Raw genomic sequence first — 23,411 nt, forward strand, 5'->3', positions numbered from 1 at the left:
ATCGTAGTCCTTCAAACTAACCTTTATTCACCAGCTCTCGCCATATAGTATGATCATACTCAGTACTGTTTTACGATGACTCCATGGACGTATGGAAAGTCTGTATGACTCAAGTAGGAATATAAAAACGGGGCAGGGACTCCCCTCGGACCCCACACAAACACGTGATCTCTTTTTTCCCTCCCCAAATCACCTCATATCCATAGTATAGTATACTATAGAAGGGGGGGGGGGGCGTGATTAATGGAATGTAAAGTTTATCAAAAACTCTCAAACGTCACTCTTCAATTCCCAGTGTCCTCTCCTTTCCAGTGTCCCTCCTCCTCATCCTCAGACAGAATCCTCGTACACCCCCTTTGCTTCACCCCTTTCTCCCCAAACAACGGTTCTCCCAACCAGACTCTCATTGTAGAGATGCGTATGTAACAAAGAGAGAAATGGTTGAGTAGACTCCTCTTGGGTTTTTTTTGGCTGAGCTAGGGGGCATAGTCTCCAGACTCTGGTCTGATGTCAGGTAAGGTAAGGGCAGGGGGGCAGGGGTGTGGGGCTGGGGCTGGGGCCAGGTTGCACTGGGTTGGGCTGGGGCTGGAGGCTGGGGCATGGTGCTTGGGGCTGGGGAGGAGGTGGGAGCAGTGCTGGCTACTGGTTGGCTCTGTGGTCTGATGTCAGGTCAGGTCAGGTCAGGTTCCTGGTCTGGGTCTGGTTCTGGGTCGCCTCACATCCTGGTGGCGTCCTCGTCTGAGAACCGGCCCCTCCTGATCAGCAGAGGAGGCCTGACAGCACAGGGAGAAAGGAGACGGAGAGGTCAGTCATCTCATACTGGGCAAGAGCATGATTTAAAAAAAAACAAAAACAAAAGACAATTTGATTAATGTGTGTATTGTATGTGTGTGCATGCGTGCATATGTGTGTGAGAGAGAAAGACCTTGAGAGAGAGAGAGAGAGAGAGAGAGAGAGAGAGAGAGAGAGAGAGAGAGAGAGAGAGAGAGAGAGAGAGAGAGAGAAAGAGAAAGAGAAAGAGAAAGAGACAGAGCGAGATTGTCCAAGTACGTTTGTGTTTGGAGAGAGGAGAACGACAACACTGATAGGAGTGGGTGTGCATCTCCATCAATCCATGTGTTAGTGGCATACATATGTGTACTGAATGTGTACTGTGTGTGCACTGGGGATAATGTGGATCAAAGAAAGGCTTGATGGATGATGATGATGATGATGATGATGATGATGATGATGATGATGACAATGGTGATCAAAGTGCGATGACTCATATGCTCTGTCTCTTTCTTACACACACACTCACACACACACTCACACACACACTCACACACACACACACACACACACACACACACACACACACAGGATGGACAAAAAACAGAGTTGCTATGGCAACAGGCCATACCTGATCCAGTACATGCCCGAGGGCTGGTAGTAGTCCAATGAACCCGACCGCTGCATGGCAAACTCCTGGTCAAGCTGCAACAAACACAAGCAGAGTCCTCGTGTTGAAACTAACATTTCAAGATTGTCATTCATACAGGTCAAACAAGCTTAGTTTCACTAGGGATGCAAATTATCGATTAATTCCTTAATTGTTAAGTGGATTGACCTTGTCGATCGACTTATGATTAATTGATTGTTTGTTGTCTGTAATTGAGTTTTTTTTCTCTCCATATCTCAAATCCCCCCCACCAAAAAATGAGATAAAATACTAAATTAAAATTAATTCCTATTTATATTCTTTAATCTAAAGGTGATTGAAATGTTCCACTCTTGACACGTACTTCGTCATGCCCCTTTCACCTCTGTCTCTCGCCAGTCAAGATGGAGATTAATGGCACTTCATTTTGTTTAACCCATTAAGACACACCGTTACAAATTTGCTGTTACCAGAATGGCAATGACCAAGTCATAGTACATTACTAAAGGTCATAGTATTGAAGTACCATGGTAGTTAACTTTTCAATGACTATTACAGCATGCCACTGGAGGTACGGCGTGCATTAGGGGGCAACTGGATTAACATTTTAATCGACTAAAGCCGATTAATGGACTAATTGTTGATGTTTTGGAACGTGTGTGGACTTCAGTGGAAGAGAGAACAACTTCAAGCTCTAAAAAGGATCCCAGTTGCCTGCAACTGTTTTGACAAATGTGAAGCTAGCGCTTAACGGCAAACCAAGTTGGAACCGCATGTCGCCCAAACAGTTTTCATGTGTTAGTCCATCTCAGAGCTACAGTACTTCTGGAGCTACTTATAACGAACACAAACATTAACACAAACACTTCGCCTCTATATTGAAGCTAGCTTTCAACAGCAAAACCAAGTTGAAGTTGAAGTTGAAGAAGTTAAAGTCTACTCTATACAAAGCCCACTCTGTTTCCACTGCCACCAGGCAGTATGCCAGGCTAGCCCAACACTGCACAGTCCATCACAGCACTACTGATGACTTGTTTCAGAGGCTATTTGCAGTCTTTTGAGGTTCGAGGGGGCTGACACCCCAAACAAGAGCTGGCCTCAATAAGTCCAGTCAGTGTAATTGATGGGAGTTCAGACAGAGGAACAAAAGAGTGGGGGAAAGAGGGAGTCACACGGAAGTCCTGCAGACAGGGAGGGTGAAAAGGAGGGGGGCAAAGGGGTCCTCCCGGGCCCAGAGAGAGAGAAAAGGGAGAGAGAGAGGGGGCAGAGACTTGGGTCTCCTCATTGCATTGTATGTATTGGGTGGGGATGCTTTCAGATTTTGTCCAGGGCCCAGCCAACGCGGTCACTGGCCCTGCCTGCAGAGCATAGGCCATGGTTTTGTGTGGGTGGCAAAAGAGCCCCGTTCCTGCCCAGTAACCAGGCACAGACACTGGCTGTTCTGGCGTGATGGAGACACAACAACAACACATTTGGAGTACTGGATGGAACGGCCATGGGGTCACTTTCGGGTGGAGAAAACCGACCACAACACGACAGCACGTCTGTCCACTTTTGTACAACAGCAGAGGCTGTATTGAAAATGTATTATGTAACATTTCATTGTATTGTACGGTTTCATATTCTCTATGTTCACTTACAAAAGACCCACAATGATCATAGAAAAGGTCTATCTGATGTGACATAGACACATCACACACGCACGGCTATGGGGTCATGTTGGGAGAGAAAAAACTGCACAGACAGCACGTCTGCCCACTATTGACCCGACTCTGTCTGTACAACAACAGAGAGTGTATTAAAATGTTATTATATAACATTTCATTGTATTGTATCATATTGTGTACCGTACGTTCACTTGCAAAAGACCCATTTAGAATGGTCATTGAAAAGGTCATGGCCATTTCTCAGAGTGGACAATAATCAATATGGTTCACACAAGTTCAACTTTTTCTAAGAGCTGAACTTTTTCACAAGAATTTAGCAATGCTCTCTCTCTCTCTCTCTCTCTCTCTCTCTGTATGTGTGCAAGAATGAGCATACATGTGTATATATTTTCTATTTTTTTTTTACATTTCTGAAAATAGGGGCCCAACGAGGGTGCGAAGTCCACCAGTGAGTCAGTTCTGCGCCACTAATTATGAGGGGCCCCATTAAGACAAAAGTGCCCGGGCCCTATTTCTCCTCCAGCCCTGGTGTGTGCATGCACCCACCTGTGTGTCTATGTTTGAGTCAGGTGACGAGCTGCAGGTCTTACCATGTTGTTGGGTTTGGGGCTGGTGTTGAAGTGCTTCTTAATCTTCCCTGCTACAGACAGCTGATGTTCGTTCTCAGACAAGCCATCATCCTGGAGAGACCAAGCCAAACAAAACAGATAAGAGCCATGTTCACTAGTGTTGGCTTCTGTTGCCAGCCATTATTCAATTGTTTACTTGAGTTTAATCTGTTAAGCCATGGCTCATGTTATCAATTTGTTTACATTTAAAAACAAATAATAAAGTGATTAAGAAAAACGAATAAAAAAACTCAGACAGACTAAAAGATTGCAGCTTTGGTAAAGCTATTTTGTGCATGTGCAGATTTCTTTCCTTATTACCCAGAACTCTCTACTAAAAATCCTGCACCTTTTCAACAGGTGAGCGGCGACCTTTCACTATTTTACTTATACATTTGTTGTTTAAAGAATGGCAATGACCAAGTCGTAATGTATTACTAAAGGTTCTGCATAATGTCATAGTTGTGTGGTGCTATGGTAGCAAATGCATTTGATGACTATTACAGCTTCCCACAGGCAGAACGGTGTGCATTATGATGCTACATCCATAGTGAATGGTAAGGTAAAAAATAAATGTTAGCTAAAACTCACGTTGACCCAGGGATGTTCCAGCACTTGTAGAGCAGTGTACCTCTGGTCCACCTCCACCTTTAGCATAGATATGATCAACTCCTGTAAACAGAAAAAAAATAACACATTAATATCGACAGTGTTAAGAATAGATATTTATCAGTGTACGTTAAAGGGGTATGCCACTATTTTGGGGCTTAATACAGTTAAAATCGTTGGCTGGGGTTTATAATGGTGGTAAAGTGTCTTATTTTTCATGTAAGCCGTTGCCTTGCTTTAAGACAAGTTAAAAGAGGGAATATGTCGCTGAGCTAGTGAAAGTCAATGTATCCATGTAGCATGCTACAATGCTACACGGATGCATTGACTTTCACTAGCTTAGCGACATATTCCCTCTTTTAACTTGTCATAAAGCAAGACAACGCTTAACATGAAAAATAAGACACTTTACCACCATTATAAACCCCAGCCAACGATTTTAACTGTAGTAAGCCCCAAAATAGTGGCATACCCCTTTAAGTATAAAATATTTATCATTGAATTGAGATAGGGTGTGCATACACTAGCACTGGGGGAGAGAGAGAGAGAGAGAGAGAGAGAGAGAGAGAGAGAGAGAGAGAGAGAGAGAGAGAGAGAGAGAGAGAGAGAGAGAGAGAGAGAGAGAGAGAGAGAGAGAGAGCGAATATACAGTATACTGTCTGAAAATGATGATTCAGTGCTTTTGGCAAAACAAATATATTTTAATCTCCTTAACAAGACACTCTTGAGCCCACAAATGTTGGCATACAGTATGCGAGCAGGCACATGACAACAAGCTGCAAGTAGTCCCAGGGGCATATTGAGTTAATCATAGCTGTGGTGAGCACATATTTGAAGCTTTTCAATGATACCTTGGAAATCTGGTAATATCTAAAGCATATGTGGCCTTTTAAATATGTTTGCTTCATAAAGCAGAAAACAGAGAGTTATTTTTTTGAAAGTTTCTCTTGCCCATAGAACATAACATAAAGCTAGGCAAATGTATACTTTTAGACCAATACTGCTATTCTGAAACATTCGATTTATACAAGACTCCAACTTGGACATTCTGCAAAAAACTGAATATCACAAACTGAAAAAAAATCTTTACTAGCAATGTTCTAAGCTTCACTCATAGAGACATATGGACTGTTTTCATGTGACAAGACCAGTCAAATATACTGTATGTGTGCATGCAAGTTTATGATGCATTTAAACGGACCTTTGCAGAGTCGGACACGTTGTCCCAGTATGGAAGAGGGAACTCTAGCTGTCCCATGAGGATGTGGTCAAACAGCGTCTCCTGGTCGTCATTGCTTCTGCAAAACAAGGACACAGCATTGAATGAGCCACCCCTTCAGGAAATGAGTGAGAGTGCAACACAAGCAACGGCCACAAGGAGGCACTGTTGCACAGCCATGGCAGGCAGCAGTGAGGCAAGAAAGGGGTACGGTGGAATGCGTTGTGTAACAGTGCTGCCATGCTGCAATGACATTAAAATCGAAATTATTATTGAAGAAAGTCACACACGCACGGACACACACACACACCGACACACACACAAACACGCAATGCACGCACGCAGACACAGACACAGACACAGGCACGCACGCACGCACGCACGCACGCACACACACACACACTCAAACTGATACACACACACACACTGTGCTAATAGAGGTACAGAAGGCGGCTGCCACAGTCTAGTTTAATGAGGTGTGGAGCTAAATGAGAGAGAGAGCATGGTGCTTACCCACGGAAGGGAGGGAAGCCACACAATAAGATGTAGGTAATGACTCCTGCTGCCCAAATGTCCACCTTAAGGCCATATCTGTACACACACCAGAGACACACAATAGGAAACATGTCAGGAAAACCATACACCTTCAAATTTGTAACTTAAAATTAAAACGGAGTTTCATGAGGACATTTCTAAAAGTCTGTTTACATGTGAACAAAAGGCCCAAATGGATGTGGTTTAAAAATATCCACATACAGAAAATAATTAATTCAGCCTTGACAGATAGACAGACAGAGAGGCTGACAAGCAGAGAGACATACAGGTAGACAGGCAGAAATAAATAAATAAATAAATAAAGAAAGAAATAAATAAAGAAAGAAAGAAAGAAAGAAAGAAAGAAAGAAAGAAAGAAAGAAAGAAAGAAAGAAAGAAAGAAAGAAAGAAAGAAAGAAAGAAAGAAAGAGACAGAGGTCGTCATTTGAATGGGTTGCTACTGTGAGACTGACCCGGTCTCAGTGATGATCTCCGGTGCTACGTAGGTGGGCGTTCCGCACACAGTGTAAAGAGGTCCGTCAACCACAGTCGCCAGGCCGAAGTCTCCCAGCTTCAGCGACTGTCTGCCGTCTTGTCTCTCGTAAACCTGCCAGCAAAGCACAAACCAGAAACTTATTTTTATTTGAAATAAAAAATATAGTCTACACAGACAGTTTGGTTCAAAGTCAATATGAAATGAGATCGGCACACTCCAAAAACACTTAATGACTTCACTTGACTGAAACAAGGCAGTGTAATCGCAAGGTATGCACTTTGATCTACTCTGAAATGACCTTTGTGTGGTTACATTGCTCACCTCTGTTCTCAGACACATGGAGGATCAGGTAGGTGGGAGAACTACAGACATGACTGTAACAAACCGAAGCCGGTGTGAACTACAAACATTGCAGTCGTTCTCAAACTTTTTTGCCTCGGCACTCCATTTTGACATCCCAAATTTCTGGGGACCCCATACACATTTGTATGCAATTTTTAATTATATATTTATATATATTTTATTATATATTTATTTTATTATATATTTATATATTTATTTTATATATTTATAAAATAAAATAAATAATAACACGGCTGAGCTAACTTGTAGGCTATTAAAGCTGTAGTTATTGAAGTCTACAGTTGTATGCTGTGTTTCAAACCAAATTTAAATGAGTTATTATGTTATATTAATTAGTAATATTTATCAGTGTTGTTCTTTCACACCTAGATGTTTCAGGCGACCCCATTTGTATTCCCGGGGCCCCCACATGGGGTCCCAACCCCAATGTTGAAGAACACTGCATTACCAGAGAGAGTAGAGAGAGAGAGGTTCCATTGGCCCATTGTTTCCGGGTTCTATTTTTGGGGGGGAAAATCCCCCTTTAGGCAGACCTAGGCAGACCTAAGGACTGTTCTATTCAATGCTAGGAGCATTATGACACGCCCCTTTAGGCAGACCGGAACCTGGTCATGTTAGGTGCCCATAGAAACCTATTATGTTGGCATATCTCTATACTTAAAGAATCTCTGGCATTACTGTAGCAAACTGAACCCGGTGGCAACCATAGGCATTACTGTAACAATGGCAACTGTGGTCTGTGCAGTACTCCCACATGATTGAGTATTGCAGGTTAGGGAGATCATTATGTAATTCTCACTGATGTAAATAAACCACTTCAACCATGATAAAAAAAAAAATCTGAAAAAAATCAAGCGCAGAACTAGGACAATGACACATAAACCCACTGCATTGAAACATTGGCAGCCAAATGTTTTTGTGTGCGTGTGTGCGTGTGTGCGTGTGTGTGTGTGTGCGTGTGCGAGCTCGAGCGCGAGTGTGTGTGCAGGCATGTGCGCGTGTGGGTGAGTTTGAGTATGCGCGCGTGCGTGCGTGCATGTGTGTAGTGTGTAGTGTCTGATTGCCCATGAGTGTCTATGTTGTGCAGGAGGGCAGGGAGGCTGCTAGCGGAGTCGGTGCAGAGATTAGACACAGACCAGCTTTAGTTTAGCCTGCTGTTACATAACATGTGTAGCAATGCGCTAACACAACACAAGGGCAAGGCAAGGCAAGCAGGCAGCAAAGAAGAACAAGCAGCAAAGAAGCATCCTCAAGGTATCAGTGCGGCTTTTTTGAGAAAGGCATGCTTTCAGCCACAAGCAATTATCTGAAGTGCACACGCGTTGGTGAGCGAATGGACGAGAGAGAGAGACTGAGAGAGAGAGAGAGAGAGAGAGAGAGAGAGAGAGAGAGAGAGAGAAAGAGAGAGAGAGAGACAGAAAGAAATAAAGAGATAGATAGATAGATAGATAGATAGATAGATAGATAGATAGAGAGAGAGAGAGAGAGCAAGCAAGAAGAGATAGTGTGAGCAGAGAAAATATGAGAGAGAGAGAGAGAGAGAGAGAGAGAGTGAGAGCGAGCTAGGGAGCAGGGAGCTAGGGAGCGAGAATGGCAACAGCAGCGGAGGCAGTTTGGCTGTGTGCTGGCAACGCAGCAGGGAGGGAAACGTTGATTAAATTTGACCAGGAGAGCAGGCAGCAGGCAGCAGGCACGGGAAAGCGATACGGCGCTGACACCCCCAGGGAGGGGTGGGATGGGGTGGGATAGCATATCAGCGATTCTCAAACTTTTCCCATCAATCCCCCCTTCGGAGGGTCTGGATGCTTCCGAGCCCCCCCCCAAGCAACAGCAGCACTCGTGCAGACTGATTTTACGATTGCTGTGCTGTGCAGAATCAAAGAAATGGTGACTGGAGAGATACAACAAAGAGGGACTGTAATTTCAATATGACAATTAATAATATAATGTTTATAATTAAGTATATAATGCTTAAAACGTATTGTCTTATTGGCGAGACAGGAAACAATTTCCTTGGGGGAAAAAACAAAAACAAAATCAGATGTCACACGCCCCCCCTGTGATGCCTCCGCGCCCCCCCAGGGGGGCTTACGCCCCACTTTGAGAATCACTGGCGTATCGAGAGGTGGGATGGGGTGGATGAGGTGGGATCAGGGCCGATGACAGCTTTGCCTGGGCCTGGGACAAAGACACATGAAGGGGCCCCAAAGCCAATACATACAATGTAATGAGGATCCAATTCTGGGCCCCCTCTCTCCCTGGGCATGGGACAAGTGAATGTGTGTGTGAATGTGTGTGTGTGTGTGTGTGTGTGTGTGTGTGTGTGTGTGTGTGTGTGTGTGTGTGTGTGTGTGTGTGTGTGTGTCTGTGTGTGTGTGTGTGTGTGTGTGTGTGTGTGTGTGTGTGTGTGTGTGTGTGTTTGTGTCTGTGTGTGTGTGTGTGTGTGTGTGTGTGTGCATGTGCGTGTGCATGTGCATGTGAGACACTAGCAATGTTGGGTCAATTCAAGTGTGAAGGGTCCAAGGCTAAGCATTTTTCCCTTTTTATTCAATTTCATTATTTTTTTTATTTTTATTTTTTTTTCTTCCATGGTATAAGTGACACTGACAGGTAGATACATCTACACCACCTTCCTTATTTTTCTTTATTTTCAAGATCCTTTCATTGTACTGCAGCTATGAAGCTACCTTTCTGCTTCGAAAAGCCAAGACAAGATGCATAGACCCTGTTTGCAAAAGGAATAATATCATGTGAGCTGGTTCACCACCAGCCTGTCTCAGCCCTGGCGTCTCACTGAAGGCTGCTTGGTACATGTAGGCATTTCTGAGGCACTGTACCAGAGAGAGTAGAGAGAGAGAGAGGTTCCATTGGCCCATTGTTTCCTGGTTCTATTATTGCAAGGGGGAGGGGGGGAAATCCCCCTTTAGGCAGACCTAGGCAGACCTAAGGACTGTTCTATTCAATGCTAGGAGTATTATGACACGCTCCTTTAGGCAGACCGGAACCTGGTCATGTTAGGTGCCCATAGCAACCTATTACATTGGCATATCTCTATATACTTAAAGAATCTCTGACTGTACTGTACCCTCACACACCCACTGCAAGAGGGCTCAGTGACTCAAGAGCTTCATGCCCCAGCCTTAGCTCTCTGGAAAACACACGCACACGCACAAACACACACACTTGCACGTACGCACGTACGCACGCACGCACGCACGCGCGCGCGCGCACACACACACACACACACACACACACACACACACACACACACACACACACACACACACACACACACACACACACACACACACACACACACACAGGAAGTGACACATTCATACAGTACATTTATGGAGGCGTGTTGGTGACTGATTCCTGTGAGGCTTTTTAGGGTTTTTTTGTAAATGATTCTGCAAAATGTCATTCTGGCTAGGCAGGAAATGATGCGATGTCATTGGAAGTTCACACCTCTCCTTTCTCTCTCTTGGCCAGTCTCACCCCTGCTGGCCCTCCCTTACGTAAGCGTAGCTCATGGCTGCGCTGGTGCTGCTATACAGGGGTGATTAATGGGGCACCTACACTGCAGTGCGGGAACTTCACACATGAACACACACACACACACACACACATACACACACACACACACACACACACACACACACACACACACACACACACACACACACACACATACACACACACACACACATACTGTACTGCACTGCTCACATGTACAACAGTACAAACACGCGCGTGCGCATGCACACACACACATACACACAGTACTGCTAACACATACAGTACACACACACATACAGTACACACACACACACACACACACACACACACACACACACACAGTATTGCTAAAACATACAGTACACATTCGCACAGGCACACAGGCACACAGACACACACACACACACACACACACACACACACACACACACACACACACACACACACACACACACACACACACACACACACACACACACACACACAGTATAGCTAACACATACAGTACACACTTATACTACATATTCATACGCACGCACGCACGCACACACGCACACACTCATACATACATACATACATACATACATACACATGCAGGCCGACTCACATATTCAGACACGTAAGCACTTACATACACTCTCATACACACTCACACACACACACACACACACACACACACACACACACACTTACCAGTAGGTTCTCTGGTTTGATGTCGCGGTGTACGATGTTGAGGCTGTGGAGGTATTTGATGGCGTTGGCCAGGTGGAAGAGCATGCGGCCGGCATCGCGCTCCGTGTATCTGTTGGCCGAGGTGATGGCGTCAAAGAGGTCTCCTCCCTGCAACACACAAGACAGATGGGCTGTTATTGCTTGGGCGGCTACACTACATGGTGTTTCTCAATGGGGGCTCTACAGTCCCCCCATGGGGCGTATGGGAGCAATGGGGGTTCACTGAGAAGGATACAGCTTTAGTCGATTGGCATTGATCAATGTTGTTTAAATACTAAGAGGGTGGAGGGCATTGGCAAGCTTATAATGAGGTCAAAGGAGTGTTGGGAGGCTTATGATGAGGAAAGGCATTATTGCAGTATCATGTTGTTTGTTGTCATGTTGTCATTTATTTCTTCATTCATTTGCTCATTTGTTAATTCCTTCCTTCCTTCCTAACTTCTTTCCTTCCTTCCTTCCTTCCTTCATTCATTCATTCACTCACTCATATACATTTATTCCTTTGCTTGTTTATTCATTTATCCATTCATTCCTCCATCCATTCATCCATCCATCCATCCATCCATCCATCCATCCATCCATCCATCCATCCATCCATCCATCCATGAATCCCTTCATCCATCCACTGATTCAGTCATACATTCATTCATTCGTTCATCCATTCATTTTTCCTCATTTTTCCCTGCACACTGCTCAGTGCCGGCGGTCTGGTCTAGTGTGGTGTCACGTGCAGTGCTGTTGGCCAGGACTCCTTCGTCTTCTTGATGACCTGGATCTCCTCTATGCTACGGTGCTGTGGGGTGGTGGCGTCACTCCCATCCCTGGCTCTGCTCTGCTCGCTCTACTCGCTCCCTGGCTCGTTTGGAAATCCCCTTTCACGCTACACTAAGTGGAGCAGTAGCCGCCGAAAATAGTGCTGCTGTGCCTCTCCTCCACGGCCACCGCTAGCAGCCCTTCAAGGAGTTCAGTGTCTATACTATACTATACTCTCCTCCCTCATCTGGGAAGCAATGGGGGTATATTTTATTACTTAAGCTGAGCGTATATAATCTAAATGTCCATTTCTGGGCCAGCATAGTGTAGAAAAACATGACTAGTCTCCTTGACTAGTTCCATGACCAGCATAGCATGATTGTGTGTGTGTGTATGTGTGTGTGTGTGTGTGTGTGTGTGTGTGTGTGTGTGTGTGTGTGTGTGTGTGTGTGTGTGTGTGTGTGTGTGTGTGTGTGTGTGTGTGTGTGTGTGTGTGTGTGTGTGTGTGTGTGTGTGTGTGTGTGTGCGTATGCTGTCCTTTGTCATCTCATTTGTCTTATATGTATATTTTGTTTGATGTATAAAAAAATTATCACAAAAAAACATTGCTCGTCACCTTGACCAGTTCCATGACCAGGTACAGCTCGTTGTATGTGTCCATCTCTTCGATGAGCAGCACGATGTTTGGATGCTTGACTCTTCTCAAGATAGCGACCTCGTTCTGTACCATGTGTTCCTGGGGAAGGGGACAAGGTGACATGCTTACTTACAGTGTGGGATTTGTAGGGGTGGTGCTGGAAATTTTCCCCTCTTCTGATGTTTCCACTTCTTCTACATTATTTTATTCTCTGTCTTGTGTAACTGCGTTGATATTGCGTAAAATCTGATAAAAAAAAATCCCTTCCCCCTCAAGGTTTTCTGTCAAATTGCACCCAGCTTACTGATTTACTTACTGGACAGAATGTTCTGGGTCACCCAGAACCTCATTAATTAAATATGACTGACACTCAGAAACTTCACTTCAAACACTTCACTTAATTTCAACACTCTGATCTGCCAATAAAAACACACTGTGATATACAGCTTTTTTCTCAAAATGGCAAATAGCTTGCTTGTAGGCTTTTGCTTACCTTCCCTCTGCATTTTCCTTTGTTGATGATCTTCAGAGCGTACGCTCGGCCCGTAGAATGCTCCACGCACTCTCGCACCACAGCAAAGTTCCCGTCGCCGATCATGCGGCCCACCTTGTACCTGTCGGAAATGGAGGCTGGCACCACTGGGGTCTCCTCGACTACAGGCGCAACCTCAGGGGCGACTTCAGGTGTGGCTTTAGGTGTAACGTCTGGTGAATCTTTTTCAGTAACTTTGTTGTCAGTAACCTCTGGTGTGACTTCGGGAGTCGCTTCAGGTACGACGGCAGGTTTAACTTCAGGCGTGGTTTCTGGTTCAAGTTCGGGTGTGACATCAGAAGTCATGTCGGGTTCAACTTCGGCTGAAAAGAGGGGAGATGAAAGATAGGATACGTACATCAGACATCAACAATATAATCATTAACATTATCATCATCATCCTAACACTTAGTGTCATCACATTTTTAAATATACTACCACATATCTATGCTTGAAGATTTCAGATTTAGATTTTTTGGTCTTTTTGACTTTATTTATGATAGGACAGTGAAGGTGGTGACAGGAAGCGAGTGGGGAGAGAGAGACGGGGAAGGGCCGGCAAAGGACCCGGGCAGGAAATCCAACCCGGGTCAGCCGCATGGTGCACGGCAGGGCCATATGCTTGAAGATTTTACACCATCTACCATACAGGTTTAATAGTACAGAAAGAAAGGCTTTTTCTAGAGTTGTTTGTGTCCTAATGGTGACTCCAGCCTGAAAAGATTGTCGCTTCCTTTGCAATGTACATGCATCAGTGAACAATTCCTTTTTTCATTTTCATTTTCAAGGTAATTACTCATAAATTGGTCGCATGCCTAAGAATGGGGAAAATCATTTGTAGACAATATATAGCAAACTTATACAATGTGCTTTTAGCAATTCCATGATTATTTATTCCGTTTGAAGGGGTAAGTGGGGCAGGAGGCCTGTAATCATTTCATGGTCACTGCATTCTGGATCCTATAATGGCAGCCATTTGCCTCTTAATAATCCACAGTAGACTCAAGGAACTGCCCTGTGAGCTATGCTGTGCCGTGCTATTTTAGTAACACGAGTACAATTGGAACAAAAGAGGTCTGCACACTTAAGACCTTTTTTAATGGCCAAGTTAAAAGTCACAGACCTACCTCAGGGCACACAGCAAACAAGGTCTTTAACCGAAAGTTGACCAGTAAAAGACTAAAAAAGATTTAAGTATGCAGACATTTTTGTTTCAATTTTCAAAGTTTTGTTTAACTCTGGCACCTTTTAGTTGTAAGTGCGGTGTAATCCATTTAAATGTACAATAGTAATGAACGTTTTTTTTTTTTTAATAAGTGGAAAAGAGAGAGATTAAGACACTGGCATAGCATTACATACATGTAGCCAAGGCCTTGGTAGTGAGAGTCAAAATGAAGAGGGAAAACAGGGAGAGATAAATACGCTGTCAACATCGATTCCTACCATCGCTTATCTGTCCGTCTGTCAGCTGTTCGTCTGTCATCTGGCCATCCCCCTCCTCCAGGGAGACCTTCGCAGAGTCCAGGGAACTAGAGGAGCCAGTGGAGCTCTGAAGAAAGGAAAGGAAGGAAGGAAAGGAAAGAAAGGAAGGGGGAGAAATAATGAACGAATAAGAGGGAGAGAAAAAGATCACCAACACAACATATTGTAGAGCTAGAATGGAAAGCACAAAAGAAACAAAGTATGGCTACAAAAGAACAGAGAAAACTGAGAAATGAGAAAGAGTTATTTATGGCAAAGTTGTGATTATATTTATGCAATTACTTACAAATGGTCTTCATGTTTGAATTGAGCGTATTTATGTTTCTAGTTCAAGGCTACGCTATTTTCCCCCCATGTAACTGTTTTAAGATACACAACAGCTTCAGTACAACTACCAAAGGGGTTGTGTAGTTTGAAAATAAACATTTTGTGACTCATTGACTGTTCATACCTGATCACATCCACCCACCCAGCTACATCCTCTGATCTCTGTGGTCCCTTACATCCAAACCTCCCTCTCCACCTCCATCTCTTCCATTACCTGCCCCACTCTGGTCTCCATTCGGGCAACACTCTCAGATTGCCAACTATTTATTTGCCCACAAACGTTTGGGCCACACACACACACACACACTTCTTCAACCTTAAACGTTTCCTATAATTAATGTGGGATTTAGCACAAAAGTATCAATATAATTCAAATAATGAACTGATATTAATAGGTGATACAGAGGGACCATGGGTGTAATTGTAGGTGTAGATGGTGGGGACATGTCCATACCACTTTTGAAATGAACATAGCATGTTCCCACCACTTTTAAACAAATATAATAAAAATAGCACTATCGTTGTAATGTCTCCACCACTTTTCCAAGCCAAACCTACATCTTTGAGTGAGACTATAGATACAGATACCTAGATACCTAGATACAGTGAGACAGCGTCTTCTTCATAGCAACCTCCATTAGGCAGCTGCAGCTGCCGCCAGTTAACACAGAGCAGAACAGAGCAGCGCTGAGGTGTGCTGTGACCAGCAAGCCAAATCCGTTGCCAGGCAGCAGCCTGCAGCCAGAGTCAGAGGGGGTTACCAGCTGGGCTAGAAATGGGTTTTCTCTCATCTTCACTGTCAGTCTTGCTGAGACAACTATCCAATGCCCCAAAACACACACACGCACGCACATGCGCAAGCAGACACACACGTGCCACCGCACGCACACATGCGAGCACACACATACATGAACTACACTAAGGGTTTTAATGATGAAGTCCATTGGAATTCATCCACACAACACACACACACACACACACACACACACACACACACACACACACACACACACACACACACACACACACACACACACACACACACACACATCTGCCTTTCCCCCCAAAGGGCTTATAATAATAAAGTCGTTGGCATTTATCCCACAGTTTCCATGCCCCTCCCACCCGCCCACTGGTTTTGATGGCTACCTTGTAAAAAAGAAGAGCGTGGCCGTAATTGGGCACATGGGCATACAGGTCACCACTCTCATAGGGACCTCCGTTCACCTCATCACAGTGACACGTATCAGCACGAAATGCCACTAATGGCTGCAATTACTGGAAAATGTCACAAGTCTGGCACAGGGACCGCTCAACGAGATTGAGGAAAGAAAAAAAAAACTTTGATTGTGTCTGTGTGTGATGTTGACTTGAAAGACAGCAGACTGAAGAGAGACACTGCCTTTTAGATCAGAGTTTGATGCACACACATACACACACGCACATGCACGCACGCACACACACGCACACACGCTTGCACACACACGAGGTGCGCAGGTCATTGAGCCTATTTTCGTTCTGCCTGTCTCCGATCCGATTGCCTGTCCTGTGCCTCTCGCATTTGTGCTCACCGCTAGCACAGCACAGCACAGCAACAAACTGCTGTTTCCATGGAAACTGGCAAAGGGAGCAACAGCACTTGCACTGCTGAAGTGAGACAACGAGCTGATGCCCATATAAAGGCGATCCTTCCTGCGAGACAGGAAGCTTAGCTCAGACAGGCAGTCCAAATAAGCCATTTCCTGTGCCTGTCACCAAGTCTGCAGCAACAGGAATAATATGTATTTCAGAGCGATTCCAATCAGAATTAATTGACAAATGAGTCAGGAGAACATTTGATTTCGAAAAAAAAGGGAAAAAGTCATTGTAATGATCTCCATCTATCTAATGAACGCTGCCAATCCGTGGAGATGCAGATTGATGTGGGTTGGTGTGGTTTCAGCATGTTGTGTAACATTGCATTTTAAGTGGGTTATGGCTGACTAAAGGAGGGTGCTACTGTACTGTATGTCTGAGTCCTAACACAGATAAGATTGGGGACTAATCTCCAACTAACCACTGAATCTGTGCTTGTGACCTTCGTCGATGTTCCTTAATCCCGTGCATGCACAAGCAGCTGTGACAACCATTGGCACTTCCACGTCACGCAAAAGGCTTGCTCTGGCAAAATTGTCTCATGTGTATTCACAACAGGCACATACGTGTGACAAATATGAATGTAATGCATGTGTATGAATTTTTATGATTATATATATGCTCTTACATGCGTCATGTGTTGATCTTGTGCATTGTGAGTTCACTTTGAATAGGTCAAGTATCTCTTTCGACTGCAGTGAGTAAGATGTGTAAGAGGAGAGATGAAGGAGAATCTTACAATCTCAAGAGGGGTACGGTAATTTGCTGCTTGCATGATGGAAAACACCTTTCTATGGGGCATCACATTCATGTCAGCAACTCCTGTCATCTCTCTTCCCATCACCCAGCTGCACAGTAAAAATGCAGTGTTAACTCAACACTATGCTGTTGTGGGGTCACATTTGGTTTAGTGTTAATTCAACTAGTTGAATGTTGAATTAACACTGTGTAGCCATATATTGCCTAATCTAAATCAGTGTTGAATTCAACTCCCTATGTATTAATTCAAGATTCAAAGAGTTGACACTTTTACTTGGGATTCTCAAAACAGTGTTGATATAACACTGCATGATTTTTCTGCAAACCTAGCAGCTAACACTGGAATGTGTTAATCATCTTGCTGTTGACAATGGCTACCAGCAAAATTTCTGACTTTTGACTCTACTGCCACTCTCCACAGTGTAGTACATACTACTCTCTGGATTTATCCAAGTTTACTCTGAAATATTGACAACTCAATTTCTTTGCACTTTGTATCTATCAGTCGACCCCCCAGCTATGCACCTGCGCCCTCCTGCTCGCTGTACCCAGTTGCCAGATGCTCCGCAAGCTCTTACTCAGTGAGCCAGATGGGGGAGAGGGCAGAGGAGCGGGAAGCAGGGCTGCTGACAGCCTTGCCTGGGTCCGGGACAAAGTCATCTGAAAGACCACCCACCCTCCACCCTATAAAAAATGTAATGGGGACCCATTTCTGGGCCCCACCTTTCCCTGGGCCTGCGAAAACGGACCCCTTTGAGCCCCGCTGGTATGGAGGAAGACAGGTTTGCTCTGATTCCCCCTCTGGATTAAGGAAGACACGGTCGCCCCTGCTGTTGCTGCTACTGCCCTCGCCTGTCAGCCTGATGCTGAGGACAAAACGAAACTAAATCCCTGTGTCCTGAATTGGCAGGGCAGATGGGGACAGGATATGGAAAGGTACTTAACAAAAACCTCAAAAACCTCAAAAAATGTTTTAAAGGTAGAGTATGTATTATTTGTTCAGTGTTTTCCTTCCAGAATGTATGCTGCCCTTTCAGAAATGTAAGATTCTTCATGAGTATTTTACACCACCATCCATTTCTGGGTATTCATAATGGCTGGGAAAATTACACTTTTCATACATAAAAAGTTGGATCTTCTCTGTCCACCATTTTGAATTTCTAGTAATATACATGTTTAGCTGCAAACCTTACTGTAGTTTTGTCAGACGAGTAAAAATGCGTTAATTACTTAGTAATAATGCCATGAAAATACCAAATGTTGGAGGCATATTTACCGGTACAAGAATCCATACTGTATTTACAATGCCTACTCTGGCCACAATCTTCCATACTCTACCTATAAGCCTACCCAAGCAGGTGCTGCATGGCAGGCAGGCCAAGAATTCTACTGGTAAAAGAGTACTCCGTGTTATCTTTCTGAAACACAGCCCCAATAGCCCCACTGGTGTATATGACAGGTTTAAAATATCCTCCTCCTCTCCTTGACTACCTGCCAAATGAAAATCTGAGGCTTGTCTAGAACACTGTGATTGCATAGCACACTACATAAGACTATGTCAGGCGTAGCATAGAGGTAAATGATGAAGATGGTGAGGATGAGGATGATGAGGATGGTGGAGATGTTTCTAACTACTAATGATGCAAAGTCAGACATTGGGTTGTTTTTTTATTACTTTTTGGTTTAATGTCTCAGGAAAGGTTTCCAAAATAAATATGAATATGAAACACAATGCACACACACACACACAATACGTCTGTTAACCATTAATACAACAGAAACATGAACCATTCACAGATGAAGATTGGACTGAATGAGATGGACAATGAAAGTAACATGACATGAAATAAAATAAAATTAACATAGAAATGAAATAAATATGTTAGGTATTGTACTTCAACAGGTAATGTTATGAGATTTTTGCAAGCCAACAATGAAACCACTAAAGCAACACTACGAAACTCATTCAAACTACAGAGACGAAAAATGACAGACACAATTACTCAGTGAGGTTATAGCCCCATGACGAGTCGCAGAGCAGCCTGTTACAATGTCATAAACCTCTGAAACGATGTTTAAAACTTCTTAAGGTTGAAAACAAACCTCTTAGTGTTGATTTAATAGATGGACAAGACAGACATTACAACATGAATGGAACAAAAAGAGAGAAAGTACAGAACACTACAGCACATTCAGAACAAAAAATAATGTGAGAAATGTTGTGCACACACATGAACATAAATGACAGGTCACATACGTAAATGACAACCAAACAAATGACAACCAAACCTGAGACTTGAATGAGAACATTGCACTGTAAAACTGGGATTGTCCGTTTCACAGGGGGCAGCATTCGTCAGCAGCCAATTCAGTTTTTTAAAGAATCTAATGTCAAAAAGGCTGTCTTGATTTTTTTTTAAATGTTTTCCCAAAATGACCTATGTACGTATGCCAGTAGTGCGATACTGCTTACACAGGGCAATGCTGCTTACAAAAGTAGGAGTTATTATAGGAGTGTGACATGCATGCAAGAAATGCCAAATCTAGACAGACAACACCCTCCACATATTACACCCCACATCACATGCATGGAGAAAAAACACACCACCTCTCACGACACAAAAAGCACCCCTTTACAAAAGCAAACAGACAAGCAAACAAACCAACAAACAAACAAAATGATATAGTAGAAATAGACGAGAACAGACTGCTCGCAAATCAATTGGACTCATCTGGACTCTCTTGCAACACATGCAAACACCCAAACAGATAGTAACGGGAATGAAATGAGTATGAAAAGAGCATGCAACTCATCAGGGTATGATCTGGTGGTTTGTGTGGGCAGCCGTGGTCTAGTGGTTAGAGAGTTGGTCTTTCAATCTAGGGGTTGCAGGTGGACCTGACCTCTCCATACATCTCCATCCATGACTGAAGTGCCCGTGAGCAAGGCACCTAACCCCACATTGCTCCAGGGACCGTAACCAATACCCTGAAAAATAATAACTGTAAGTCGCTTTGAATAAAATGAAAGTGTCAGCTAAGTGCAGTGTAATGTTATATAATGTAATCTGACCCAAACACACTCCCCACCCACCACCAGAGACACTGGGTGACAGGCAGGCCTCTAAATAAACTTTTTTTCATTACCAGCCAAAATGGCTAGTAGATATTGATCTTAGTAGCCACACACACTCACAAATGGCTCAAAGTGGCTATAAATTGGTCTTTTCTACCTGCCAAACTCAATAGCATTTGGCCGGTTGGCTAGTGTTAATTTAGAGCCCTAGTGATAGGATAGGATGTTATCCCGGCCCACATGGTCAATATTTCGAGTAGGCCTAGTAGTGATAATGAATCCAGAGGATATTAAGCATTAATTGTGTGTTAATGAACTGTTAATTATGTGTAAATGTTAGTGGTTAGGAACAGAGGTCTCAATCCCGGATTGAGAAAATGAAAAGCCCTGCCAGCAATTCCATCCATCCCATCTCTGAATCAACTGGCCGTAATGAGTATTCAAGACAGGTGCTGTACAGGTATAGGTCAGCTTCTATGTCAAGTGGCCGGTGTCAGAAGGACACTGTGGCAGGGTTTTACTTTCTGAATGTGAAATTTACAGCCCCCTGTTGGGACAGGACGGGGGCAAGAGGTGAATGCAAGTCCTCCCCACTGACATGGCAGTGACTCTGCTTGAGTGTAATTGAATATGAATGGTCTGTTGTGGATGGAAAATTATGTGATAGCGAAGACAAAATATGGAATATGGATTGAAAATAAATATATGTTTTAATTACCAGCAGCTGAATATGTTATTTTTCACTGACTTGTCTTTAATTGGATTCAACTCTATTTCTCTTGATGCGTGATAAAGGGTGTGTGTGTGTGTGTGTGTGCGCGCACCCGCGTGTGTGTGTGCGTGCTTGCAGGAGGGAAAGAGCCGTAGGCTACATGGACGGCATACATATATAGATACAGTATACTGAGGAGAGCGCTAGCACTAACACTTGCCTTGCCTTGCCTTGTTAACGCGCTTAAGTGGGTCACAACACACAGCCATGTACTGTGCTGTATGTACGAGCGCCTTTTTCTCAGCATGCTTGGATCCATGTTGCAGCTTCAGGAGGCGAATAATGACCCATGAATTATGGACCAGATATGGAGATGTTAAATCATTCAAATCCTGGCTAAATGGCGAGAAGGCTAATTCACTTTTTTCAGTGCAAAACAATAAATAAAGAAATAAATATAAATGTTCCACGGTCCATAAATATACATTTAGGTGAGACTGCAATTAAACGAAATGAATATGCTTTTCTGCCGCAGCAGGAGACATCTGAAAATGGCTATTATGCTCACTGATCTGTTATGCTGGCAAGACGGCTGTAGGTACTTGTCCTAGTTTTCACTGCCTGGAAAAGCCTCTCTTCACCCACAGATTCCTGGCCCCCTTAGAGCACTGGGTTTCAGTAAATCAGATGAACAGTGAAAAATTGGGAGTCAGTGAGAAATAGATTTGGTTTCAGCTATCCCTGTTATCTAACAGCTATCTAAAGTCCCCCCCCCAAAAAGCTGTCGAAAAGGTCAGGAAAAACGCATCAAGTTGAAGAGAGGTGCCCTATCTACTGTAGCTCTGCAACAATTCAACTTAACTGCACAATCATTATTATACTTGTGTATAAATACATGTACACAAAGCCATCGTGATCCCTCTTCTGTGTCAATCCAACCCAATGGATGCTGTTAGCCTGAATCCTCCATTTCATGGGTGATCATCATCCCCATTCCTCACTCAATGACAATAATGAGGCCACAGTTAACCATTTAGCAGAGCACTCACTCAACCCATCTACTGTATCTGACCACCATCTGGAAATCAGGGATTTACAGCAAAGCAAGTTGATGGAGAAATGCATCTCGCTCATAGAGGAGATATCGCTCCTCTTCCCCCACTCCCATTCACAAACTGCAACGGTACTCGATGTACAGTTCTATAGCCCATACTCATACTCACAAGCCCCCCGTTATCACACCATCCCCCCACCACCACCACCACTACTCTTCTCTTCCCTCCTCTCCCTGCCTCATCTTCAAAGTGCGACCCACTTCTGTGGCAGATGGTGGAAAAGCTACAACGATGATGCCTCTGCTTTAGACCGATATGGCTGTCCCAAATTCAGACCCGTGGCCGGATCAGGAAAGAGAGAGAGGGCGGGAGTAAGTGGGGAGAAGATCGACCACTGCTGTGTTTAATCCAAACTAAAATCAGGGTGGGATTTGCGCCATTCTGTGTCTCCTTCCTCATAGATCTCTGCACTTCATCGTATTCACCCATAATTTGTCCATCATGTTATAAAATGGTATGGTTAATTATTCTTGAATGGCGGAATTGTGATCATGTTTTTTGGCAAAAAAGTGTAATTTCTCCCCCAAAATGTCAATTTCTTTCTTCCACAGTGATCAACTCTGGATCTCTCCAGATCTATTTTTAAATGACTAAGTCTTTCTCCCGCACCACATGACACGACATGGGGATGCAAGTGGAGAAGATATAGCAATAAAAACACACAGAAAAGTATGTTTTGCATTATTCATTCCCCAGTATCTAAAAATAACAAAACCAGTGTATAAACCCACCGCCTTTCTTCATGTTTTCCCATGGGCATGTTTTTTCCCCTTTAGTTTTACGATGTAAAAATATGCTTTTTTAAAAATATATACATGACATTCTGAGCTATGTATACTGCTTGCGTGTTCTTTCAGTGGTGGCTGCAAAGCTTGGGGGCCGATGATCTGTGAATCTGGCAACAGCAGTACACACGTAGCACTCCCTCTTGCCTGACCTGATGATCCTATGAAATATTCCAGGGCCAGCCTTATTCTCCGCGTTGCCCCGAGGATAGCACTATCCAATTACTACTTCCTCTCACCCGGGTTCAAGTCATGGCACTTTTTTCACGGACGCACCAATAAGCATTACGAATGAAATGCCACACATTTGGCCCGCGTGTGTGTCTTTTGGCCCTGTAGCACTATCTTTGGTCACCGCCACAGCCAGACATTAAATCTACTGGCCTCGCCTTGGCGTGAGTGCAAGAGTTAAATCTACTGTACTGATAAAG

The 23,411-nt window shown here is 43.9% G+C and overlaps 1 protein-coding gene across 1 annotated transcript in view; it reads right to left on the bottom strand.

Moving 5' to 3' along the window:
* Window positions 1-693: 693 nt before the first annotated feature.
* Window positions 694-23,411, bottom strand: part of LOC134452620 (serine/threonine-protein kinase DCLK1-like) — an 88,584-nt gene continuing 65,866 nt past the window's right edge. The window contains exons 7-17 of the mRNA XM_063203102.1: window positions 14,571-14,638; window positions 13,051-13,231; window positions 12,537-12,656; window positions 11,129-11,275; window positions 6,531-6,664; window positions 6,037-6,114; window positions 5,506-5,602; window positions 4,287-4,367; window positions 3,662-3,767; window positions 1,403-1,511; window positions 694-773 (exon numbers count right to left, since the gene is read on the bottom strand). Of these exons, the coding sequence (XP_063059172.1) occupies window positions 716-773; window positions 1,403-1,511; window positions 3,662-3,767; window positions 4,287-4,367; window positions 5,506-5,602; window positions 6,037-6,114; window positions 6,531-6,664; window positions 11,129-11,275; window positions 12,537-12,656; window positions 13,051-13,231; window positions 14,571-14,638 (1,179 nt within the window). The 3' untranslated portion in view covers window positions 694-715. The remainder of the gene's footprint in view (window positions 774-1,402; window positions 1,512-3,661; window positions 3,768-4,286; window positions 4,368-5,505; window positions 5,603-6,036; window positions 6,115-6,530; window positions 6,665-11,128; window positions 11,276-12,536; window positions 12,657-13,050; window positions 13,232-14,570; window positions 14,639-23,411) is intronic.

The sequence above is a fragment of the Engraulis encrasicolus genome, chromosome 7 (assembly GCF_034702125.1).
Source record: "Engraulis encrasicolus isolate BLACKSEA-1 chromosome 7, IST_EnEncr_1.0, whole genome shotgun sequence".
NCBI lineage: Eukaryota > Metazoa > Chordata > Actinopteri > Clupeiformes > Engraulidae > Engraulis > Engraulis encrasicolus.